A 26,488-nucleotide genomic window follows, 5' to 3' on the forward strand; every position below is an offset into this window, starting at 1 on the left:
AGTGCAATCACCGGAAGCCACTAGAAGGGTGTCTGTGATATCTAGGACATTGCAGAGAGGAACCGCTATGGAAGCCTTCCTAAAGGGGAAGCGGTTAGACTGATTGCATGAAGAACAATCTGGGTGATGCCGTTGTATCAAGGCAGTCGATGGCTGGATTACACAACTTATAATGGCGAGGGATCAGGCTAGATGGTGACATGGCAATCCAGGGATATCACAGATAAGATGATAACACCATCCGTAAGTTACATACTAATACAACAACATGGGTGAGTGACAATGCATATATCTTTGAAATTGTTTATCCATGTATATTGTCTATGTATGTTAAGATCTTACTTTACTTGGCACTTGGACGGGTTATGGTCTGCCCGTCTACAACTTTGAATTATTGATATTAATAACTGAATTTCACCAATATAACAGTAAACAGCTTTATTACACGCAATTATAGGTATTATGGCTACTGTGTGAACGTGTGTCTATCTACTATTTATTGTCGTTAATGTGAGGTCGTAATGGTTAATTACGTTTACTTTGATTTTAAATGTTATATTTTCATATTATTGGGGCAGCCATTAGCCGGAGCAAGGACCCTCCGCCCGAATGTGACACTAGGTTTTCAAAGGGAGATGAAATCAGAGAATTTAGCACAAACACACACACATGTATACATAACCCACTTGCATTGTACGAAACACAATCCGCAGAGGTAACCGGCTACATATATTGCCATCAGAAGTTGATTAATATGGATAATTAGAATTCAAAAACAACACAAATTTGATGATGTTAATCATTAGCATGATGTTAGAAGCAGAATGTCGAGACCATTCTTTCACTTCTTGGTGTACAATTTTTCTCTACTTAATCTTTTGCCTAAGAACATATATTACCATAGAGATATTTGTATGAGTGTACAAAACTACATCATCGGCGTCAACACAAGTTGTGCGACAAGGTCATGTTTCTAGACTGGTATTGTAAGGATAACCAGCTCTGTCAATAAAAGCTTTAAAGTGTGTAGTATGGTATGCTATTATTTCCTCCGGTCCACTTGGCAGGCAGACAGGTATGTATCTCACAGGTGTATATCATTGAACCAAAATGGTGTTTACATTCACTTTTATTTCTTCCCTTAAATATTTCGTTAGGACATACGTAAATAATTGACAATTCGTTTACAATCCAGAAATAAGTATGTAGAATATTAATCGCTACTGCTGAATACTTTAGCATCACTATAAAGATATAGAATTTTCTCCGATAATTGCATTTGTATAAGACATTACTATATGAAGTTTTGATGTGAAGACAGTAAACGTGTGTGTTACAAACCCAACAGTTTTGTGGCTCACAAAACCACTTATCAAATGTTCAATTAATTTGTATTAAATATGTGAAGGAAACTACCTTACCGATATATCGGTTGTAAGGGAAGTTTAGAGAACCAAGTAGTTGAGGGATGTTAAGGAACCTACCTTACAGATGTGTTGATTGTAGATAAAGGGGTGGAGGGATGTAAAGGACCCTACCATACCGATGTGACGGTTGCTTATCGAAATATCCAGGTAGATATGAAATCAAGTCAGGGGGATGTTAAGGAACCTACCGTGCCGATATGTGGATGCTATGACTTTATGTCGAGGTAGGTTGGAGATAAAGGGGCGGAAGAATGTTAAGGAACCTATCAAAAGACATGTCGGTTGTATATCGAAATGTCGAGGTAGGTTTGAGATAAAGGAGTGGAGGGATGTTAAGGAACCTATCAACCGACATGTAGGTTGTATATCGAAATATCGAGGTTGATTCGGGATTAAGAGGTGGTAGGATGTTACGAAACCTACGTACCGATTTCTTGTTTGTTAGGCGAAATATCGAGGTGGGCTTGAAATTTGTGTGATGGTTACTGCTTGTTCACAATAAACTACTTCTGATCGTCATTGCTGCTGACCACTATGGCACTTACTGCTAATGGAAGTTAAATAACGTTAACGTTAAATCAGTTAAGAAATAAAACTCTTTTATGTATGACTCCAAGAAGTTCTGTACGTATGTTGAAAAAAAATTTTGCTTTCCTGAAGTTTAGGATTTCAATAACAAGCAAATTTGTTTACTTTAAACACGGACCCGATTCTGCTTAACTTTAACGCTATGTACTTAACGAGCTATTATCCCTGAGCCCCAGAGCGTGCGTGTGAATGTTAACGAGGTATCATACGATTTGAGAGGGACACAGATAAACAACGTGTTACCATCTACTACCTTTCACTACCCCTCGCTCTTACCTGTCATGGGAATAGATCTTTAGGGTCTTTGTGACACCCCTCACTTGACGTCTTCTATTGTTGATATACCTATTTCTTTATTGAAAGAAGAAATTGGGTATATGTGCCACTGGCCTGCCTAAGAAGACTGTAATTAAAATATTCATGATTTTACAGACATTTTTTTCCTGAAATACAAACTAAACGCTTACTCATCTGAAAGCGACCAAGCGACTTACTACTCCTTTTTGGATTTGTCATGTGTATCTTTTGACAATTTTTTTTATAATGGGCACTCTCTTCACTGGGGTATAACTTCTTATGTTTGTGATGTATACCCGATAATACCAGTTAACTTCGCTCCAGATCATACATTATGTTCACTTTTCTACGTGTTTAGATAGGAGAGTAACGTCGACAGTTATAACATTATCGATACTTTCTTATGTTCCGTCTGAGCCTTGCAGGTATGTGTAAGAAAAGTAACTGCTACTCTCATTCTATGGTGCGTAAGAGGCGTCTGAAGTTTTGATCTTATTTTCCTTCTTCTCTCTCAACAACTTTCTTCTTCGTAATGTCTCCATTAACACTGCCTCACTTTTGGCGTTCGCCTATTTGAGGAAAGTTTCCTTTCCCTATCCGAGACACACCAGAGTATCTAACCTACTTACAGTCAACGCCAGGTTCGTCCGTTGGTGGTATAATGTGATCGTAGGGTCTGAACATACAGACGAAATTTACTGAATACGCGTGATTCGGCGGGGCGCTCAGTTTGATGATTGTGACATAGAGATTTTTCATAGAAAAATAGAAAAATAAAACGTGTTGTCACCAACCTCAAACAGAAGGGAATTTTGACGGAGCATAACGCAAGAAAGTGTTATATATATATTACACATGTTAAGTGAATTATACATTCAGTATAGTCAACCATTAAGATTTGTAAATGTTTGTTTTTAAACAAATTCAAAATTAGAATAAAAGGAAAATCTCGCCATGCAGTGCGTCATAATAACACCATCGGTATCCACATTTAATAATAGTGGTATCTTTAAAGTACATCCTTTGACGCTCCCTCACTCTTGGTAATGATGTGTTCGAGTACGCGGTGATCTATCCATAGTCGCAACATACCAAAGCTATGACAACTAATCTTGCAATGTTCATATTGTCGGACAGCAATGTAAAGAATACGCAAGTAACGATGTCAGTATAACGAACCGTGAGAGATACAAAGGTAAACATAACTGGTCGATGTCACTATAATGGACCGTGGAACATATACAAGTAAACATAGCTGGTCGATGTCAGTATAATGGACCGTGGAAGATATACAAGTAAACATAACTGGCCGATGTCAGTATGATTAAACGAGGTAGACATAACTGGTCGATGTCAGTAAAATTGACCGTGATAGATACAAAAGTAAACATAACTGGCCAGTGTCAGTATAATTGACCGTGAGAGATATACATGTATAAGTAAACATAACTCGACGATGTTAGTATAATTGACCAGGAGAGATACACAAGTAAACATAACTGATCGATATTAGTATAATTTTGATAGTTGTTAGTATAATTAAACGTGATTTATACTAACGTAAACATAATTGACCGATGTCAGTACAATGAACCTTGAGAGATAGAGAGATATACAAGTAAACAGAACTGGTCGGTGTTAGTGTAATGGACCGTGATAACTACACAAGTAAACAGAGCTGGTCTGTGTCAGTGTAATGGACCGTGAGAACTACACAAGTAAACAGAACTGGTCGGTGTCAGTATACTGAACCGTGAGAACTACACAAGTAAACAGAACTGGTCGGTGTCAGTATACTGAACCGTGAGAACTACACAAGTAAACAGAACTGGTCGGTGTCAGTATACTGAGCCACGGTAGATATGCAAGTAAACAGAACTGGTCGATGTTAGTGTAATGGACCGTTAGAACTACACAAGTAAACAGAACTGGTCGGTGTCAGTGTAATGGACCGTTAGAACTACACAAGTAAACAGAACTGGTCGGTGTCAGTGTAATGAACCGTGAGAACTACACAAGTAAACAGAACTGGTCGATGTTAGTGTGATGGACCGTGATAACTACACAAGTAAACAGAACTGGTCGGTGTCAGTGAAATGGACCGTGAGAACTACACAAGTAAACAGAACTGGTCGGTGTCAGTGTAATGGACCGTGAGAACTACACAAGTAAACAGAACTGGTCGATGTTAGTGTGATGGACCGTGAGAACTACACAAGTAAACAGAACTGGTCGGTGTCAGTGTAATGGACCGTGAGAACTACACAAGTAAACAGAACTGGTCGGTGTCAGTGTAATGGACCGTGAGAACTACACAAGTAAACAGAACTGGTCGATGTTAGTGTGATGGACCGTGAGAACTACACAAGTAAACAGAACTGGTCGGTGTCAGTGTAATGGACCGTGAGAACTACACAAGTAAACAGAACTGGTCGGTGTCAGTGTAATGGACCGTGAGAACTACACAAGTAAACAGAACTGGTCGATGTTAGTGTAATGGACCGTGATAACTACACAAGTAAACAGAACTGGTCGGTGTCAGTGTAATGGACCGTGAGAACTACACAAGTAAACAGAACTGGTCGGTGTCAGTGTAATGGACCGTGAGAACTACACAAGTAAACAGAACTGGTCGGTGTCAGTGTAATGGACCGTGAGAACTACACAAGTAAACAGAACTGGTCGATGTTAGTGTGATGGACCGTGATAACTACACAAGTAAACAGAACTGGTCGGTGTCAGTGTAATGGACCGTGAGAACTACACAAGTAAACAGAACTGGTCGGTGTCAGTATACTGAACCACGGGAGATATGCAAGTAAACATAATCGGCCAATGTCTGTATAATAGACCATTTTAGTGAAGGGCACTATATAGCGGCCCTAATATGGTGCCGTTAAAGTAGGCACTGTCCTCGAAAATATTGAAAAGACACCATCAATTTATCGAAAAAATCATAAGTTTAATGAAAACAGAAATTTGGTACCTTGAGAGATTGATAACGGTACATGTTGAAGTAATCTCTGGTTATCTAAGACACACAAATTGACAAATTGTGTTGCATGAAATAACAATATTCAGATGTACTTCATACAATATAAAATATAATATTGCTTAGATACAATATGATCTTTATTTCATAAAAATAACATACGGATTATTGACTATGGCTATAAGACGATCACCGCTATTGATGAGGTAATTTATCCTAATTATAAAAAGGTTACAAATCTATGGTTCACTCGAAGCACTGTGTACATGGTCTTTGTTTTTGGTCAGTATTACAGAAGAACAGGACAAATCGTGTATTCGCTTTTGCTTTGTTTTGCACGAACAACATTCGTAAAAGTAAAAGTATACTGACATCGCGGCTCATCTATGAAGAGTCGCGTTTGTCGTGTAGACTACTGCACTGTACCAGGCACCATCTACCTACTAAATGGCAGATTTATTGTCAGACATTTTAATTGATAGTGATATCTGATAGCGTTTCATTTATAGTGCCGATTTTATGATTATGGACCATGGTTTATCAGAACTTTGTAGGTGTAAGACATACCATGTATGTTTTATAACGGTAATTTGTATATTTTTTCCAATGTGTTGGTGTTCATTGACAGCTTTACTTTCTGACCAGTCTGCCAGTAGGGAGTCTGAATGTGACGTACCTTAGCTACCAATGGTAATGTATCCACTATTTTACAAAGACTTCGTACCAAATGATAACGGTCTTAATATTGTTTTATCGACAATCAGTATCAGCAATAGACAAAGTATATCAGAACGCCGTTTAATCGGAACTCATAATTCGAACGTCTTGAAATGATTTGGTTTGTAGTGAAGTTGTTTTAGGCATTTTCATCCTGGAAAATATAGATGGCGTATGATTATACCAAAATGTAAGAAATTTCCGAAGTCATATTATTTTTTCAAACAGAAGGTGCAATGACATATACATTCATTGTGATGATTGTCTTAACTGTACCGTTTTTGTACTATTTTAACAAGTTTAACTTGAATATATATAGAAATATCATTATCCATTAAAATTTATTATGTTCTCTTATTTTATATCTATTCGATACTGTGTGACTGGTAGTTATTAATTGTTGAGATTAAAAGAATGATAAATGATATTTAAAAAGTTTCGTCAATCTGACTTTAAAGAAACGTATTGGTTATATTGATTTTTTTTTAAAAACTAATTCATATAAACTTCTCGCGTCCAAATGTGTACAACAAGCTACAGAATATATAATGTCATATCTGATGCAATTATAAAATGTGTTTTGTTCTCTCAAATACCGTATTACCAAATTTATACAGATTGGTGCAATGATTAATTTGCGCATCCAAAGGGCTTGTCGTAGAAAACATACAAAACGTGAAATCTTAAATCAGCAAAACATTTATTGTGTTTACCGGGGCATGTCATTCTTGCATAAGTAATATGTTATTTTGTTCTATTTACCTTTTATATCCTGTCTTTTTTATAACTGTTTACGTATATGTGTTTACGGGTGGCTGATTTGGGTAAGTCTTATTTAATATATATGTATATTTCGTTACCTACAGATGCTCATCTTACCTAGTTTCCTCGGTCTCGTCATCTTGACGACAACTGTGACAGGTAAATTCTTCTTTGTGGCTTTCAGCTCTTACAATTCCCCTAGATTTGATCAGGTACATTAGATATATGATTACATATCCATGCAACTTTATCCAGCGAAATAAACAAGAAACACGCCGCCTAAATCATTGATCATGCAATTTAAATGTATATTATGTTGTTGTGATATTTTATATTTGTTGCAGACATTATGTCTAATTTAGATTATTGTTTCAATCTATTAAATATAAGACAGGTTTCCAAATATACCACCTTAGGTAGGATGCATCTATACTGTTAAGTTGTACACACATACAATATACAAACAGTCATTTAGTTCAATGCATAAGCTAGAATGTACAGTATAAACAAGAGCCTTTGTGAACGGACTAAAATCAATAAGTTTAATGTCGAAGTTGTTAATTTTCCATTTCTTGATAGCAGCATCCCTGTATCCCTCACATACAGTATTGACATGTCACAATCGATTCGGAATATTAAGGCTTGTTCCCCGTATTACTATTTTCGTGACAGATGTCGTTCTGCTGAATGGATAATTAACAACACACGTTAAAGTTTAATGGTCGACATCGATTATATTTGGAAATATGTCCTAATGTGATATGAAGTCAGAGGTGTTTGATGCTTGTTAATATGCCTAGTGGTTCTGTTGTCTCCGCCTAAACTCTTATTTAAGATTGCGACTTAACCCGGATTTAAGATTTTTAGTTTAGTTAGGTGTAGATTATGATTTGGTTATTATATCAGTATTGGTTACTGTTTTAAAAATAAATGTTGATTATTGAAATAACATATTAAACACGGAATCAAATTAATAACGTATGATAATAGGTTGTCCGATATCTTGTATTTAAAATTGTTTTGATAAGTGAAAATTACTGAATTGGTGATTTAAGGTCAATATAACACTGTGGCCAGTCTAGAGAAAGAATTTTGGACATGGAGAATGGCTGACTCCCCTGTGTACGCAACCTACTTAGGATATTACGCCTACAACGACCGACTACGGTCATTTAATATGTCGGCTTTCGACAGCAGGAAGGTATGTAAAAACATCTCGAATTTTTTCATGCTTTGTTATGTCTCTATTCCATAGAAATAAATCAAGTTAACCTTTAATTAACAAGATGATTTCATGGTAACAAAAACATCACATTTTATTCAGAGCGATATTGAAGATTTTAAAACCAGATTGCAGGCAGTGTCAACTACAGGTTTCACTGCTACTCAGAAGGCTGATTATGACATCCTCTCGGACACATTTACATCATATCTAGAGGGACACGAATGGGCATTGTAAGTAATTCTACCTAACATCCATGAACTCGAAAATGATTAACTGTGACATTTATCAATTTTACGGAAATCTTATGCAGTTGAATCTGGAAATCATAATCAACATATAATGTTTCTGGCGTGATAGAGCAAGATTCTATATACAAAATGAAATAAGTTATGAGTATAGCAACATATTTATTTTTAATGTGAGGTTGTTGAACGCATAATTGTTCAGTTTGCTGAATATAACATAAATTCCAACACGAAACACGACCTATATAGTTGTCTCGTTAAAATTAGTTGCTTTTAAAACCCCTTACCAATACAAATACAATGTTGTCCTTACTGTCAACCCCTCATAAAATTTTATGTAATTTACGAAATATGTCTTATTTATGGAATTGTATCTCGTCTATGAACCTATATCTTATTTACGGAATCGTATCTTGTTGAATTAATCATCCTTTATTACTCGAAATGTGTCTTGCTGCATCAACCGAAGCGTAACCAAAGTCTATGCTATCATAGTCGTTAATGGAAGAATGTTTTAATATAACGTTCTCAAAAAGTTAAGTTTTCGTTTGCGTTTTCCCCTTTCAAATCAATCGTGTTCTAGTATATGTTAAACTGCTCGGGGTCTCTAGTAGAATCATTATCTCGCGAACATTCATACAACTTACAACTGAAACGACTTATGATACCGACATCAAAACAAAACCGAAATCCTAACTTAAAAGCGAATTACGAGGGCAAGATACAAACAAAAATATATGTTTGCACGCAGACTACTGAAATAGTACAATAATGACAAGACCAGGTGTTCTCCAAAATAATAAATCTCATCTAGCTTCTTAAGACAACTCAAGATGTAATGTATAAGAATTATCGCATCACTTAACATACATCTAAATTGTATTCAAATGTACACTAAACGAGTAAATCCAATGGTGTTAAAAGATACGCTACATTACAAGGTTTTTACTTAATTATCTTTTGCACATTCAAAGGTAAACATTCTTATGAAGAGCTACAAATCTCTTGAGAATAAGTATTCGTGTGACGTGGGAATCTATGTATATAGCGCTCAAACCAAACTAATATATATAGGCCTGATATGACACCGGTCGAAGCTATCAGGTCAACATTTATTGCACATCCCTTGCGGAGATTTATGCAAATGGTAGTTCGCACGGTCTAAGATAAATACTTATATGATATCGTAAACCTTTGGCATTTATATATGTGATTATAGTCTTAAATTTAGCCGTTGTACCTTACATGTATATACACTGGTCATATATAATTCCACGATCTGTATTATGTCACTATGTATGATCGCACTGAGACAAATAATGACTTAACTAGAAGAGTCATAAATTTGAAACATGGGGATATGTGGTGACTTCTTGCATGGTAGTTAGTTTGTCACTTTAATGTCGGATCTCAGGCGAGTAAGATGGTTTCAAGTAACACGAGAAGTCTCGAGTCTATAATAATCGCCTATTGTTCGTCGAGCGTCTGCAGGCAGTTTACATATTCGATGTCTCCTCCATAACCAAGAGACCAAGGGTCTGACGGAGGGCTACCAAATTTGTTCAAATGAACGCCATTGGCCCACTTTCAAGGTCAAACAGACCAGATGTGCTACATGTATAACCTGTTGATGCTTTTTTGTCAATAACCAAGAGGACCAGTGTCATGATAGTGGTCAAGTTGTATGATGGAATTGAGGGCTATCACGTTTGTTCAAATGAATAACCTTGACTTACTTGTATGATCATAAGTGTAGAATGTGTTAAACTATTTAGACGAATTATTCGCAAACCCCATGGCCATACAACTAGGCAAGTTTCGTTCTGCTTTAGAGGGCTACCACTTTTGTTGAAATCAACGACTTAGACTTCATGTTGCCTTCAAAGCTCATGGAACTCCTGTTTATCGCCGGAAATCTAAATTACATTTTAAAATTCGAATGACATAGATCTTGCACCCGATAATTTATCGGACGAAAGACTTCACCCCACAAACTCGTCCCATCCGTCCGTTTGTTCGTTTATGTTGATATTGAATCTAAAGGTAAACATGATATGTGAATATGTTAATAGGCCTATTCCCACTACTAGGACTTATCATTGATTTGTAAAATGTTGTTGTTGTGGATATATACAACTGCTATGTTGACCTCGACCTATACCTATAGGAAAGGTTTATGGCAGATTGCTTAACAGAACGGAGATCAATAATTTCTTATTAAGACTTGTACTGGTTGCGGTATATTTTATGGATCAGATGATAAACGATACTGAGCTGGTCTTCTACACGCGAAAAACACATAATCTTTCCCCAGTTTTCCTTTGAACGTAATGCTTAAACATGTACTATTAAACCATTTTCCTCTACGTGAGGTTAACATTCAAATAAAAGGGGTAACTGAGATTGATGATTTTTTTCTATTTTAGGCACAGTGCTATAAACCCACTGAATTTCCTAGGAGGGATACATATATACTACCCGGTGTCAATGGCATCGACCAATACCAGAGGCGACTTTGAGAATTACATTGTACGGCTAAAAGGACTTCCCAATCTTGTAGGTAGACTTTGTTTGAAATATTGTACATCAATAAGTAAAGAGTGAAAAAAAAAAAAAATAAATAAATCTAGCAGAAAGTTTTTTTTCATGCAGCTATTTTTGCGTGGACAATTATTATTACCTCTAATTATATATATATAATTTAACTCTTATTGAATGGCAACAACGATTGTAATGACAACTTGAGTCTAGAATTGTATAATCATGATAAATACAGCGTTTACTCGATCTGGTAGATTAATTGCTTGCTTGGGAATGTTAACGATCCACCCTTAATACCAAAGCAATACAAAATGTTATAAAAGGAAATATGAACCAAGCCTACCAACTAATAATAATCAGTCTCATGGACCCAGAAAGAGGCAATTAGTGATTTTAATGTGGGCAGAAGCCAATACAATAATCACTCTCGTTAGTTTTTAAGGAAAGGTCAAAGGGCTACAATGTGGGTAGAAACCAATAAAACAATCTCTCTCATGAGCCCAAAGGAAAAAGTGCAATAGTCTGAATGTGGAAGGAATCCAATACAATAATCAATCATGTGAGCCTCTTGTGTCGGAAATCAAAATATTTTAATCAGTCTCGTGGGCCCAGAGGGAATAGTGCAGGAGTCCTAACGTGTGCAAAAGCCAATATAGCAATCACTCTTGTTAGCCTAGAGGGGAAAGTGCTTGAGTCTAAATGTGGACAGATGCCAATTGAATAATCAATCTTGTGACTCTGCAGGGAAAAGTACAGGGGTTTGATCGTCGACAGAGGTAATATAGCAATCACTGTCGTGGGTCTAGAGGGAATAGTGCAGGGGTCTAAATGTGGGCATTAGCCTATTTAATAATCACTGTCGTGGGCCTTGAGGGAAAGTTGTAGAAGTCCTAAGGTGGGCAAAAGGCAATATGATAATCACTCTCGTAAGCCCAGAGGGAAACGTGTAGGGGTCCTAATGAGGACAGAAGTCACTCTCAAACCCACCTTCTCGGAACAAGAGGGACACGTGCCCGAGTCATAATGTAGGCAGAAGCCAATACAAAAATCACTTTTGCGAGCCAAGAAGGAAAAGTGCATTCCTCCCTTAGTGGGTAGGAGTCCTTACGTGAACAGAAGCCAATTTAACAACCATGATCCAAGAGGGAAAGTTACAGGGGTCTTGCACTTGGCAAAAGCCAATATAATAATCACTCACGTAGGCCCAGAGAGATAGGTGAAGGGCACCTAATGATGGAAAAAGTCAATACATGCATGATAATCACGTTCGTGAGCCTAAAGGAAAAGTGAAGTAGTTCAAATGTGGGCAGAAGATGAATTTGGTTGAACAAGTTTTATCATTAATGGTTGCATGTTTACTTCTAAGCTAATCGGTGGCTCGTAAGCGGATGCAACGCAATCTTACCCCGGCATCTTTCATGATCAATTTGTAAAGCGCGTTACACCATATTTAATTCGGCGATACAATATGTCTCTTTTTTTTGTAAAATGTTAAGGTTACTATTAAACGCACATATTTGCAGATCTACGGAAATGACTACGTACAAACAAGCAACAGAATATAAGCATTTAGGATAGAAACATCAAATTCATGTTAATACTTAAGAAATATATAGCGATGGAACAACACATTTTTATTTTATTTTCTAAGTCTACTTTCATTTTGTTGTAGATTCAAGAGGTCATTGATACCATGGCTAAATCAATTGAATTGAACAGGACTCTACACCGACATTCAGTTGTATGTTTTTTTTACTATGGATGCATAGTGAATATCTCTGTTAGACACATTGTAAAATTCATGTTCGATGCTTTGGGCTATTTTTGTTTTGTTTTATAATTCACATTACTCTTTACTGTGATATGTGTCTATATTTATTGTCATACATTTTTTTTTTTTACAAATTCAACCTTTGTCTACAGTGCTGTGAAAATTTGATTACGTTGTAATCACATGTCTTATGTCATTATAAAGATTTACCAGTTTCACTATCAATATAGCTATTTGTATCTTATACAACTAAACAGACATCAATCATGCATGTCCTATGGAATTTGACGTATTCATTTATAGGATATTTGCATTAGCATTTGGTACAATCGATTTAAAATGCATCCTATCTATCCTTTATTAAGGATCTGATTAGCAAATTCAGACCTGTTTAAGCTGCTGATAAAATACCTTTATAAACCGATGATATTTTCAAATTAATGTACATAAATGTAACAAGAGTCTTAAGGCTGACATGTTCGTCAGCATACATCTATTAAGTTGATATTGTTATTAATGACATTTCAGCGAGTGTAGTTGGCCTGTTTTGCATACTGGTTTATGATGCTTGTCACAGGGAATCAGTGTGCTTACTGGTGATATTTGTTTTTGATAGATTAAAAATCATGTTTGGAACAAAATATGATGACCATGACAGACGTGTGATTACAATAAAACACGGGTGTGCTTTCTATAGTATATATATCTGCTTACAGACAACACAGTCGGATCCCATACACATGTACAATACATGTACAAATATAATCAATGCCTCATTGTAGGAACCAGTTCCAGATCAAATCGGGCAGATTCTGGTGAACGTCACAGAGGACTCATACTTCTATCGTCATTTTAAAGGGAAACTTAACGATACGGAATACATCACAGCCGAGGATAAGTATGTCTGGCTAATACTGACATGGATAGTGATGGAAAGATACAGATTTTTGATTACTGAATTCTTTATTGTAGCATATTTGAAAGCTGAAACACTCGCCCATATGTCCTTAAAATCAGCATATTCTCGATGTGCCATGAACACTTAGACTCACTGAACATAAGTTAGGTCTAAAGTAATACATCATCTTACTTAATATTTATACGGAATTGAAAATTTACCAATTAAAAATAATTAACAAGACATAGATATGTGCAGCACATGATATGTTTGTGAATTTCAGGCTGGATTTACAAGCAAGAGGAGCTTCTGCTGTCGAGGCGGTCATTCAAGCGTACAGCGATTTAAAGGATTATGTTGAAAATGTACGTCAATTAATAATATGATTATAAGATTGAAAGATACATACTAGTATGTTTGGCATGGATTATATTTTGTATAATGTATACCAATACATAAACCGTTCGGCTAATGCAACGCAACCTGTTATGGCACAATCAAGACGACGCGAACGTTTGCAAATTGATCTAGCAAATTTCCACAATTTAAATATCATATGTTTTAATATGGTAAATTTGTGTGCACGGTTACTTTAAGAACATAATAAGATACTTCTGTACCTTTTAAACATAGAAATTAAGACCAAAAGTGCTAAATTAATATAGCACTTACAATGTTTTTTAATGATACAGTTTATTACGAACCATGACAAGATTTTCTATACACATTGATATATCAACGTTTAATTTGTTACCCTACATGGCTATATGTTGTATTGTTTTCGGCAGGTCTATATGGCACACACTAGACCCCACACAGGAGTCAACTCCCTAGAGAATGGTGAAGAATTCTACAGGGCCTGTCTTAAGTGGCATCTGTCGGTGGACATGTCACCTGAGGACGTCCACAATCTGGGCCTGCAGGAGGTCGAGAGAATCTACCAAAACATGTTAACTGTACGTTCGTACTATAGTATTCATATTACACGTTGAAGTTCCAAATAACATGTCTACAATTAACAGTTAATCGTCATCTAAACAGAACATTCTTGATAAAAACCATTTTTTGATAATCGTCACTATTATCTTCAGACGCCAAGGAAATTAAAATTATATCATTTATATGTATATCAATATTTTCATGTTCACCTCAAGATTTTTAATCTATAAACTGAAGTTATGTAAAGAAAGAATCAGCGTCTATCTCATCACGCTAAAACAATGGAAATTAAAGACATCCATCATAAACAATACAATTGAAGGTAGTAGGGAACTTGTTGAAGGATTTGTAGAATAAAACATCTTTATTCGTTTCCTTCAACACTACGGATGTTTTGGCTTTTGATATCAAACGGATATTTTTTGGTTATTGTTATTTTTGCTTGAATACAGGTGATGAGGAGACAACAGTTTGAAGGGACGGTTAAGGAATATTTTGCCTCCCTGAATAACGACTCCAGATTCGTTTGGGATGATGCGGTAAATAGACTGCATAAAACTTCAAATTATAATTCATTCCAGATGTAACATTTCTTTTTATTTGGCAACGGAAATAAACTGTGACCGTTAACTAGTAATACCGTTATATAATCTGCGTATTTCTCATATACCACTGAATTCCAAACATAAGTTTATTATATTAACATCCGTGACACCCGTTTGCCTATGAAACGTCCCGAAAAGACATCATGGACAAATAATGAGTGAGCCCATTAGTCAACAAATTATACTAGTTTCGGGGGTCGTGGGAGGAGAGAGAAAATAACTTCTGAAACATGTAGTGAATGAATCAGATGTATAATGTGTTTTACTAAACTGACTTTGGATTGGTTAAAACTGTATTTAGGCAGTTTGGTATGATGATTGATCGTAAAAGCGAGTTACATTGTCTAATATCTGTTAATGGAGAGCTACAATTTCATTGCAGGAGATCATTTAAACGTACGGATAATGATTTGATATACACAATTGATAATGATGTTTCAATACCCAGTGATTTACAAGCAATCTTTATAAGCTGTATTGAATCATTAGTTTCAATATGCGGTATGTGTACTCTATTGGAATACCAAACACTATCTACATAATAATATCATTGTCCAAATATTCTTTGTATTTCGATTAATGTCTGCTCGTCCATTCATGTAATGTTTTCTTAAAGGACCGGATTATCAAGGAGTATGAACACATTATCCACGAGAGGATTGCCCCCAAACTGCCGCTATACTTCAAGGATATCCCAGATATACCTATTGTGTAAGTAGAGCAAAACCATTTATATAAACGTGTTTGGGCAGACGAAAACCCAATAGTGGATCAGAAAATTAAACATATAAACATATACAAATCACAAGCATTCAGTTGTTACTCAATGCAAAAATCATACGTGTTGTATCATATCATTGTATCGCTAGGGTACAGAAGATGTCGTACGACGGTCCAGGAGGAGGATACGGTTCTGCAACAGAGGATTACCCAGGGGTCTTCTACGTGAACTTGTTCCGACCAAGAGAAAAGTAAGAATCATCCATACATACAGTGATATGTTAGCTGTAGAAATAAAAAGTAGTGTGCTACATCCAATTAATATGGCATTCCCGCTTTCTAACAACTGGTAACTTTATTTGAAGTTGTACCTCTTAACTTTATCAGGTAATCAATAAAGGCGTTTGTTCCCGTTGCAAAGATATAGCAGTATATTTTTCATTGCTTCCATTTTAGCCCTACGTACGACTTCATGAGCCTGGCTTTACACGAGGCCAGCCCCGGTCACCATCTCCAGGTACGGAAATGGACGAAATCCAAATACATCTATACTGTATATATGTATTAGATATAAAGTCTGCATAATCTTTATCTTATCGTTAAATTGCTTCCATCAAAACATTGTCTTGGAATGCTTATAATCAATGGAATATGTATTTCCAGACATGAATTAAATATCAATATGTTTTAATGTCGTATTGGATTGTTCTGTAGCTTTGGAAATATGCTTTGGAAATAGGCATACAATGCAACTGTTTACATGTTCACAATGATGATATGACCGATAATCATTCGTTTTATTTTCAATTTCCAGCATATCGTTGGTCTAAAAGCTGAATTGCCTGACTTCCGAAGCCAACCCGAGCTTTCCTTTTACGATGTTCCCTTCTATTTCCCTTTCTATACTGCTTACGTTGAGGTAAGATTATGCCATTTTATGTAATTGAAAAGGTCAGAGCGCCATGTACCGTAAACGTATTCTAATCAAGTGAATATAGTAATGTTTTTCTTACTAGACTTAATTTGTTGCTTTCTATTTAATTTCTTTTTTGGAAATATCACTTAAGATGTCTCTGACAGTTTTAATTTTTTTTTAAATTTCATCACTTAGGAGAAGCGCAGATTAAATTCCTATTTTGTTTTCTCTATCTTCCCTTCCGGTTTGCCACATCCCCCCCCCCCCCCTCCACACACACACACACCCTCGCACACACACGCACACACACCCTATCCCTTGCTACTGTTTCGTCTGTCGAGGACCCGTTTATGATGCCATAGGATCTGCATCTGGTTAGTAATGATAAAAAATATTTGAAGCTAATGATACAATATCAATGGGTGTAACACTTGAAGATCGGACAATGCATCGACTGTTGAACGAAAGCAGGATATATAACTTGCTGACATATTAAGAGTAGGCTATGTGCTATATTATAGAAGTACAGATGGGTACATATAGTTGCGATAACGAGTTGTTTCCCATTATACGTGCTTGGTACATCCGAGCGACGTATCCATTTGTAACTTTCATTTCACTAATTACTGTATGCAAACTGTACATTAACAATCATATATGTATTATCAAATAATGATGTACTAAATCTAAAGAATTCTATTATCACGGTGAGTTTCTCCCATTTATATATAGTATTGCTGTAGTTACAACGATACTTACTCTATAACAGTATATCTTCGTCATTTAACATTAAAAAAATGTTTCAATCTGTCGTTCAGCTATGATACATGTATGTAGATCATTCAGAATGTCTTTGGTTGGTGGTGTTGTTTCTCATAGCACTATGTACAGCTTTTCCTTTGAAATTTGTAATAATTTTTCAAATTTTATTTTCATGTTTGTTAAGATACCTAGTAGTTTCGTTGTAAAAACACTCTCATTTTGGAATAATTTCAATAAAGAAACCTACTCATGTCAGGTAATCAAAGCTACTTTAGGATAGCTGAGTTATTAATTTTTTTATCGTATCACAGCAATAGTATCGTTAGTTATCTATTTCATCACTGTCACTGAGCGATAGGTGTGTGTTTCCATGCATGGGATAATATGAGGTCAACAAAACTGGTGTAGAGGTCAAATTATACTCTGTTGGACACAGAGTCAGCAAATGGTTGTTAACAGTACATTGTATTTCATGAACATACTTTATATATTTTGCCCATTAATACATATACTTTATTAGTTGTGGTTGATACAGTATAATCTGACACCCTGATCTGTTTTGTAATGACCTATATCATCTGACACCCTGATCTGTTCTGTAATGACCTATATCATCTGACACCCTGATCTGATCTATAATGAGCTGTATCATCTGACACCCCGATCTGTTCTGTAATGAGCTATATCATCTGACACCCTGATCTGTTCTGTAATGACCTAATGATCTGACACCCTGATCTGTTCTGTAATGAGCAATATCATCTGACACCCCGATCTGTTCTGTAATGAGCTATATCATCTGACACCCTGATCTGTTCTGTAATGACCTATATCATCTGACACCCCGATCTGTTCTGTAATGATCTATATCATCTGACACCCTGATCTGTTCTGTAATGAGCTATATCATCTGACACCCTGATCTGTTCTGTAATAAGCTATATCATCTGACACCCTGATCTGTTCTGTAATGAGCTGTATCATCTGACACCCTGATCTGTTCTGTAATGAGCAATATCATCTGACACCCTGATCTGTTCTGTAATGAGCTATATTATCTGACACCCCGATCTGTTCTGTAATGAGCTATATCATCTGACACCCTGATCTATTCTGTAATGTGCTATATCATCTGACACCCTGATCTGTCCTGTAATGTGCTATATCATCTGACACCCCGATCTGTTCTATAATGATCTATATCATCTGACACCCTGATCTATTCTGTAATGAGCTATATCATCTGACACCCTGATCTATTCTGTAATGTGCTATATCATCTGACACCCTGATCTGTTCTGTAATGTGCTATATCTGACACCCCGATCTGTTCTATAATGATCTATATCATCTGACACCCTGATCTGATCTGTAATGAGCAATATCATCTAACACCCTGATCTGTTCTGTGATGAGCTTAATCATCTGACACCCTGATCTGTTCTGTAATGACGTATATCATCTGACACTCTGATCTGTTCTGTAATGCTATATCATCTGACACCCTGATCTGTTCTGTAATGACCTATATCATCTGACACCCTGATCTGATCTATAATGAGCTGTATCATCTGACACCCCGATCTGTTCTGTAATGAGCTATATCATCTGACACCCTGATCTGTTCTGTAATGACCTAATGATCTGACACCCTGATCTGTTCTGTAATGAGCAATATCATCTGACACCCCGATCTGTTCTGTAATGAGCTATATCATCTGACACCCTGATCTGTTCTGTAATGACCTATATCATCTGACACCCCGATCTGTTCTGTAATGATCTATATCATCTGACACCCTGATCTGTTCTGTAATGAGCTATATCATCTGACACCCTGATCTGTTCTGTAATGAGCTATATCATCTGACACCCTGATCTGTTCTGTAATGAGCTGTATCATCTGACACCCTGATCTGTTCTGTAATGAGCAATATCATCTGACACCCTGATCTGTTCTGTAATGAGCTATATTATCTGACACCCCGATCTGTTCTGTAATGAGCTATATCATCTGACACACTGATCTATTCTGTAATGTGCTATATCATCTGACACCCTGATCTGTTCTGTAATGTGCTATATCATCTGACACCCCGATCTGTTCTATAATGATCTATATCATCTGACACCCTGATCTGTTCTGTAATGAGCTATATCATCTGACACCCTGATCTGTTCTGTAATGAGCTGTATCATCTGACACCCTGATCTGTTCTGTAATGAGCAATATCATCTGACACCCTGATCTGTTCTGTAATGAGCTATATTATCTGACACCCCGATCTGTTCTGTAATGAGCTATATCATCTGACACCCTGATCTATTCTGTAATGTGCTATATCATCTGACACCCTGATCTGTTCTGTAATGTGCTATATCATCTGATACCCCGATCTGTTCTATAATGATCTATATCATCTGACACCCTGATCTGATCTGTAATGAGCAATATCATCTAACACCCTGATCTGTTCTGTGATGAGCTTAATCATCTGACACCCTGATCTGTTCTGTAATGACGTATATCATCTGACACTCTGATCTGTTCTGTAATGTGCTATATCATCTGACACCCTGTTCTGTTCTGTAATGAGCAATATCATCTGACACCCTGATCTGTTCTGTAATGAGCTATATCATCTGACACCCTGATCTGTTCTGTGATGAGCTATATCATCTGACACTCTGATCTGTTCTGTAATGTGCTATATCATCTGACACCCCGATCTGTTCTATAATGATCTATATCATCTGACACCCTGATCTGTTCTGTAATGAACAAAATCATCTGACACCCTGCTCTGTTCTGTAATGAGCTAGCTATATGTTCTGACACCCCGATCTGTTCTATAATGATCTATATCATCTGAGACCCTGATCTGTTCTGTAATGAGCAATATCATCTGACACCATGATCTGTTCTGTAATGAGCTATATCATCTGACACCCCGATCTGTTCTATAATGATCTATATCATATGACACCCTGATCTGATCTGTAATGAGCAATATCATCTAACACCCTGATCTGTTCTGTGATGAGCTTAATCATCTGACACCCTGATCTGTTCTGTAATGACGTATATCATCTGACACTCTGATCTGTTCTGTAATGTGCTATATCATCTGACACCCTGTTCTGTTCTGTAATGAGCAATATCATCTGACACCCTGATCTGTTTTGTAATGAGCTATATCATCTGACACCCTGATCTGTTCTGTGATGAGCTATATCATCTGACACTCTGATCTGTTCTGTAATGTGCTATATCATCTGACACCCCGATCTGTTCTATAATGATCTATATCATCTGACACCCTGATCTGTTCTGTAATGAACAATATCATCTGACACCCTGATCTGTTCTGTAATGAGCTAGCTATATCATCTGACACCCCGATCTGTTCTATAATGATCTATATCATCTGACACCCCGATCTGTTCTGTAATGAGCAATATCATCTGACACCATGACCTGTTCTGTAATGAGCTGTATCATCTGACACCCCGATCTGTTCTGTAATGAGCTATATCATCTGACACCCTGATCTGTTCTGTAATGAGCAATATCATCTGACACCCTGATCTGTTCTGTAATGAGCTATATCATCTGACACCCTGATCTGTTCTGTGATGAGCACTATCATCTGACACTCTGATCTGTTCTGTAATGTGCTATATCATCTGACACCCCGATCTGTTCTATAATGATCTATATCATCTGACACCCTGATCTGTTCTGTAATGAGTAATATCATCTGACACCCTGATCTGTTCTGTAATGAGCTATATCATCTGACACTCTGATCTGTTCTGTAATGAGCTGTATCATCTGACACCCCGATCTGTTCTGTAATGAGCTATATCATCTGACACTCTGATCTGTTCTGTAATGTGCTATATCATCTGACACCCTGATCTGTTCTGTAATGAGCTGTATCATCTGACACCCTGATCTGTTCTGTAATGAGCTATATCATCTGACACCCTGATCTGTTCTATAATGTGCTATATCATCTGACACTCTGATCGGTTCTGTAATGAGCTGTATCATCTGACACCCCGATCTGTTCTGTAATGAGCTATATCATCTGACACCTTGATCTGTTCTGTAATGTGCTATATCATCTGACACCCTGATCTGTTCTGTAATGAGCTGTATCATCTGACACCCTGATCTGTTCTGTAATGAGCAATATCATCTGACACCCTGATCTGTTCTGTAATGAGCTATATCATCTGACACCCTGATCTGTTCTGTAATGAGCTGTATCATCTGACACCCTGGTCTGTTCTGTAATCAGCTATATCATCTGACACCTTGATCTGTTCTGTAATGTGCTATATCATCTGACACCCTGGTCTGTTCTGTAATGAGCTATATCATCTGACACCTTGATCTGTTCTGTAATGTGCTATATCATCTGACACTCTGATCGGTTCTGTAATGAGGTATATCATCTGACACCCTGTGCTATATCATCGTGCATATTTTAAGTTACCCATAAACAGTAATCTGTTTTGTAATGTATTCAGTTGAATTAGATGGGAAATTATGTCATTTCGTTTGCATGATTTTATATTCTGCATATCTTTAAAGCACTTTTTTTACGGATTTGATGGGTGATGACCTGGATGTTTATTTGCTGTTTTTTTGTGGGGTATACATTTGTATTTCCCTGTTATAGTTTGCCTCTTCACTTCAATTTTATATATATATCTCAATTTATCGTGTTTTACTTTGTGTTACAGGGATGGGCCTTGTACGCAGAATACCTCGGTGAGGAGATGGGACTTTATAAAGACGACTATGAACTGTACGTAATCTTAGATAATGCTCAAGTTACAAGATATTTTCACCAAAGTCAAATCACATGACAGTTTGTAGTATTGTGATAACAAAACAGGTGATATTGATACTCGATTTTATTACATTTTTACCGGTGAAATATCGAAAATAATTCATTTTATAAAATAGATATTTTTCACTAGTACTTACGAACGACAATGAGGAAATTAAAATTTGCATATAACTGTCTGTCATATCATATGACGCCATATTGCAAGATAGAATAATGTCACAATTTAACATTTGTGAGCCTTTGACAGGGAACCGCAAGGGGATTGAGCTGTCTCGGTATATTTTGCTATAAAATGTAATAAATCGAATATCTAACAGCATCTTCAGTAATACCAAATAAATTGAACTCGAATGGCTAATATTTTAATATTATTATCACTCGTGTGATATATTTCGTATTACCGTTATATATCCGCTATAGATTCTATAATATATTAATGATCATGTAAGTAGATTAAAAAACAGAAACAAGTGGCATAATTGCATTATGTCATACATATGTGCACAGTATAGTCAATAGTGTGATTGATATGATCCCATTCCAGATGATTTTGTGTAATGCTCGAGTTTTACTGTAAAATAATCCTATTTTTAATAGTATGTATTACATGTAGTTATGTCCATGTGTCAAATAAAAGCCTTTGCCATTGATAGGATGGGTCGATACAGCGCTGAAATGTTGCGAGCCTGTCGTTTGGTGGTGGATACGGGCCTCCATCACTTCAAGTAAGTCCTAGAAAACAACAATACCGATATGTACACAAAACGTACTTATATATCATGTGAAATATGTTGGTTTTAAATGCAACAAATATTATATGAATGTGACTGAGAAACAAAGGGAGGAAAATAAATAATAAAATATGATGAAAGAAAATAAAGAGTGTAAAAAGTGACAAAGAGTCACCCTACGATATATTCCGTGTTTGAAGAGGATGAACCCAGGGTATCTGTAATGTAAAACTGAATGTCTTGAAAGGGTGTGAGCATAACTATTCCCGTTACATTTTTATTTTCTGAAGGGAAAAACAAACAAAAAAACGTGAAGAGTATTTTAATTATTTTACAGTTGGGAACAACAAAGAGCTATTGAGTACATGTTAAATTACACCGCCTTTTCATCTGAAGCCATAACTATAGAGGTTAACCGGTACATCACCTGGCCCGGACAGGCGTGTGGATACAAGTTCGGAGAAATTCGCATGCGAGAGCTGCGATCAAAGGCGGAATCAGAACTTGGTATGTTCAATCATCCTTGCAATTGATTCTTTGCCAGGGTAGACAAAACTAGAGCACTGTTTAGAATTTGACCTAAATTATTAGCTCATCTGACCCAAAGGTAACCTTACGCGTTCGTGTTTCGTCCGTCGCCGGCGCCATGCGGATGCTGTGGCGGCCATTTTGAAATGTGATTGCACAGTCACAAATTAAGTAAACAAAACCTATTCTGAATTGCTTCCCAAGTTTCACCAGAGGAGTCGAGTTGACTCTTCAAATTTCTGGTCACTGAGATACTGAGATAATTGTGACCAAATATGTTTATTTCCAGTCGATCCGAAATCTAAGATGGCAGACCTAACTGCAATTGTTGCCGTCTTCAAAATTGTTTTTTTTTTTTTTTTTTTTTTAATTTTTGTCTTTACATTAGATTCAGGTAGAACTTGCTAGGAAAGATCGCAAGATAGAACTGACCATGTGTTGCTATATTTGGGACCACCTACAGTATTGCACAATTGTTTTTATATACTGTTACTGCTCTTATAACACGACTGTTTATGTCCGTGTACTCTTCAAATGACTAGTCACTGAGATACTGAGTAAATTGTGACCAAATATGTTTATTTCCAGTCGATCCGAAATCTAAGATGGCAGACCTAACTGCAATTGTTGCCGTCTTCAAAAACATTTTTTTTTTCAATTTTTGTCTTTACATTATTTTAGATGTGATTTAGCCTTAGTTTACAGAATAAGATAAAGTCAAACAAAATTTCTTGGTAGAAAGTATCATGAATTTTTAACGAACATCTTTTTACTAGTGATATCTATATAAAAAATATAAAGAACCCATACTGTTTCATTTTATGCAACAATAAAATTCCATATGACAGAATGATGAGCATCATGGATTCACATGCCTTCAACATCATAGCTTATGCTTATATATTGGTAATTTTCGGTCGACATTAAAAAGTCTAAGCTGTGTATTGACCCCATTTGATAGTAACGGGTTTGTAACTGTGATTAATTGCATACACTTTGCTTTGCGCAAATACATGTGCACTCCATCTCACTTTGAACGATGAGTTGTAACCACGCTAACCTCTGTCAGTTTAGAAGAATCAGTATTGGAAACAAACATCAGCTGTTTCCCTCCTTTTATATACATGTTTAATGCAATGTGGTTTTATTTGTTATACCTAGGTTCTTTGTTTGACCTCCGTGACTTCCACTCAGTAATTCTGACGAATGGTCCTATGCCACTGAGTGTACTGGAAACGACCGTCGATGATTGGATCACAAACACAAAGAATACTGCTCAAACATCAGCGGCCGCCCCCGTTCTACAAAGGGAGATGATCCAATTGTTCGGCTTACTCAGTTGTATTGCATTACGAATTGCATTCGTTTAAAATGGTGACAACATTAAGAAGGAAATGTCATCAGATTGGGAATGAGCGAAAGAGAATTATATTTACACAATTCTTTTGAAAATACTATTTACTTTTGGACATTTTCATCCTACCTATTTCTCGTTATAGTAAATTAAGGCATTTGACCACCTATAAAGAGGATATATCAATGACCGGAATACTAGATAATACAAGCGGCCGATAAAACGATGGAAGCATTAAAGAGTCAGTTTTAATTCGATATTTGAACGTTTAAAAGAGACGATGGAATTCAAAATACAAAGAAAACAAGTACTAAAAAGTTATATCAGTTTCTGATATTAGGCGAATTTGTAATAAATATACAGAAAAAAAAAATCAAAGTAACGCAACAATTTGATCTCATCGTATATTGGCATTTTTTATATTCATTATATAGCATATATACGGTATCACTTATAGAGTCTATATTGAAAGGTGCTATTCAATTGTGCTTTGTTAATATTCAATTCATATTTTATACTTTTATATCTCTATTTCGAGCTCAAGAAATGTAAATCGTCATCAGTATTTTAACTGTTTTATTAATATTACAAAATTGTAGCTTTTTCATAAAATTGTTAAATGGTAGTATATACATGTACCCTTAAACTATATCGACCGACGACAAAGTGAGAAGTTGATATCTTTTTAGGTTAATGATATAAAATAATGGACTTCAGATGAGGTCTATCCTAGGTTTTTAACCTTAGTCTGGATCATATTTACCAAGGAAAAGTAAACAATTGTTTTATGTGACATTTCACAATTTGATTAATCGTTTTACATCTCATGAACACATGACAAGTCCATTATTTAAATACTAAGGGACGAAGAAATTCCTAAAACTTCCAAACATCCAGAAGTTTTGCTTGTATATGTCGCAATTGCATGTCAGATAGTGTTCATATGTTGAATAATGCCAATGGTAAGTGATATATTTTTACAGTCAATCAGTCAACCTGCTTTTTTACTAACATTTTTGCACGGCTGGACAATATGATTTTTTTTACAAGAGGCAATATATTCAACACAGTAATTTTTTCAAAGATAGAAAATGTACCATTTATAATTTTATATTGATGATTAATGTATGTTGCTTATGTAAAGTTATTGTTGCTAGTATTTATGGAATGGTTTTTATGAAACTAGATAATAAGTATTTCATATCATTTGTAATTATCTACTATCCATTATTATTTTCTTAATTGTTCATATTTAGAAGTAGTACATAGTCCCTTCTTTGTTTTGTCATGTGTGTAGGTCTTTTTTGAATTCCAAAACTTCTTCTTTGGATTCACACTCATTTGACTGACGAGTCCCAGCAGTTCGAAATAGTAGGTTGTGCCATCCTTATCATTCTGCGTATACTGTATCGTATAAGTAAAATCATATTAATGGCAATATTGATTTTCGTTACTTTTTACCAGTGAAATGTCAGAAATTTCAAACTTGTATAATCATTAGGTTAGTGGTGATATAACCATTGTTTTTGACCAATCATAGCGGTGCTTTCTAATTGATTTTTCAGTGCGTGTGCAAATAAAGCTAAAGCTGATGTGGAAAGTGTT

At 36.0% G+C, this 26,488-nt stretch overlaps 1 protein-coding gene across 1 annotated transcript; it reads left to right on the top strand.

Annotated features, from left to right (window-relative positions):
* On the top strand, positions 1–26,488 carry LOC117342027. The gene is made up of 19 exons (XM_033903989.1): positions 1–243; positions 5,933–5,994; positions 6,888–6,942; positions 7,839–7,984; positions 8,108–8,238; positions 10,680–10,809; positions 12,467–12,535; positions 13,348–13,463; positions 13,747–13,828; positions 14,252–14,419; positions 14,855–14,941; positions 15,624–15,718; positions 15,877–15,978; positions 16,184–16,244; positions 16,542–16,646; positions 22,161–22,225; positions 22,924–22,995; positions 23,339–23,508; positions 24,691–26,488. The coding sequence occupies exons 2-19, from the start codon at positions 5,992–5,994 to the stop codon at positions 24,897–24,899; spliced, it is 1,866 nt and encodes a 621-aa protein (XP_033759880.1). The 5' UTR covers positions 1–243; positions 5,933–5,991; the 3' UTR covers positions 24,900–26,488.

The sequence above is a fragment of the Pecten maximus genome, chromosome 14 (genome assembly GCF_902652985.1).
Source record: "Pecten maximus chromosome 14, xPecMax1.1, whole genome shotgun sequence".
Classification (NCBI taxonomy): Eukaryota; Metazoa; Mollusca; class Bivalvia; order Pectinida; family Pectinidae; genus Pecten; species Pecten maximus.

Coding starts and splice junctions, on each gene's coding strand:
- LOC117342027 (XM_033903989.1), top strand. Junction 12,536..13,347: donor CTCTACACCGACATTCAGTT/GTATGTTTTTTT, acceptor GCCTCATTGTAG/GAACCAGTTCCAGATCAAAT. Junction 22,226..22,923: donor TATAAAGACGACTATGAACT/GTACGTAATCTT, acceptor TGCCATTGATAG/GATGGGTCGATACAGCGCTG.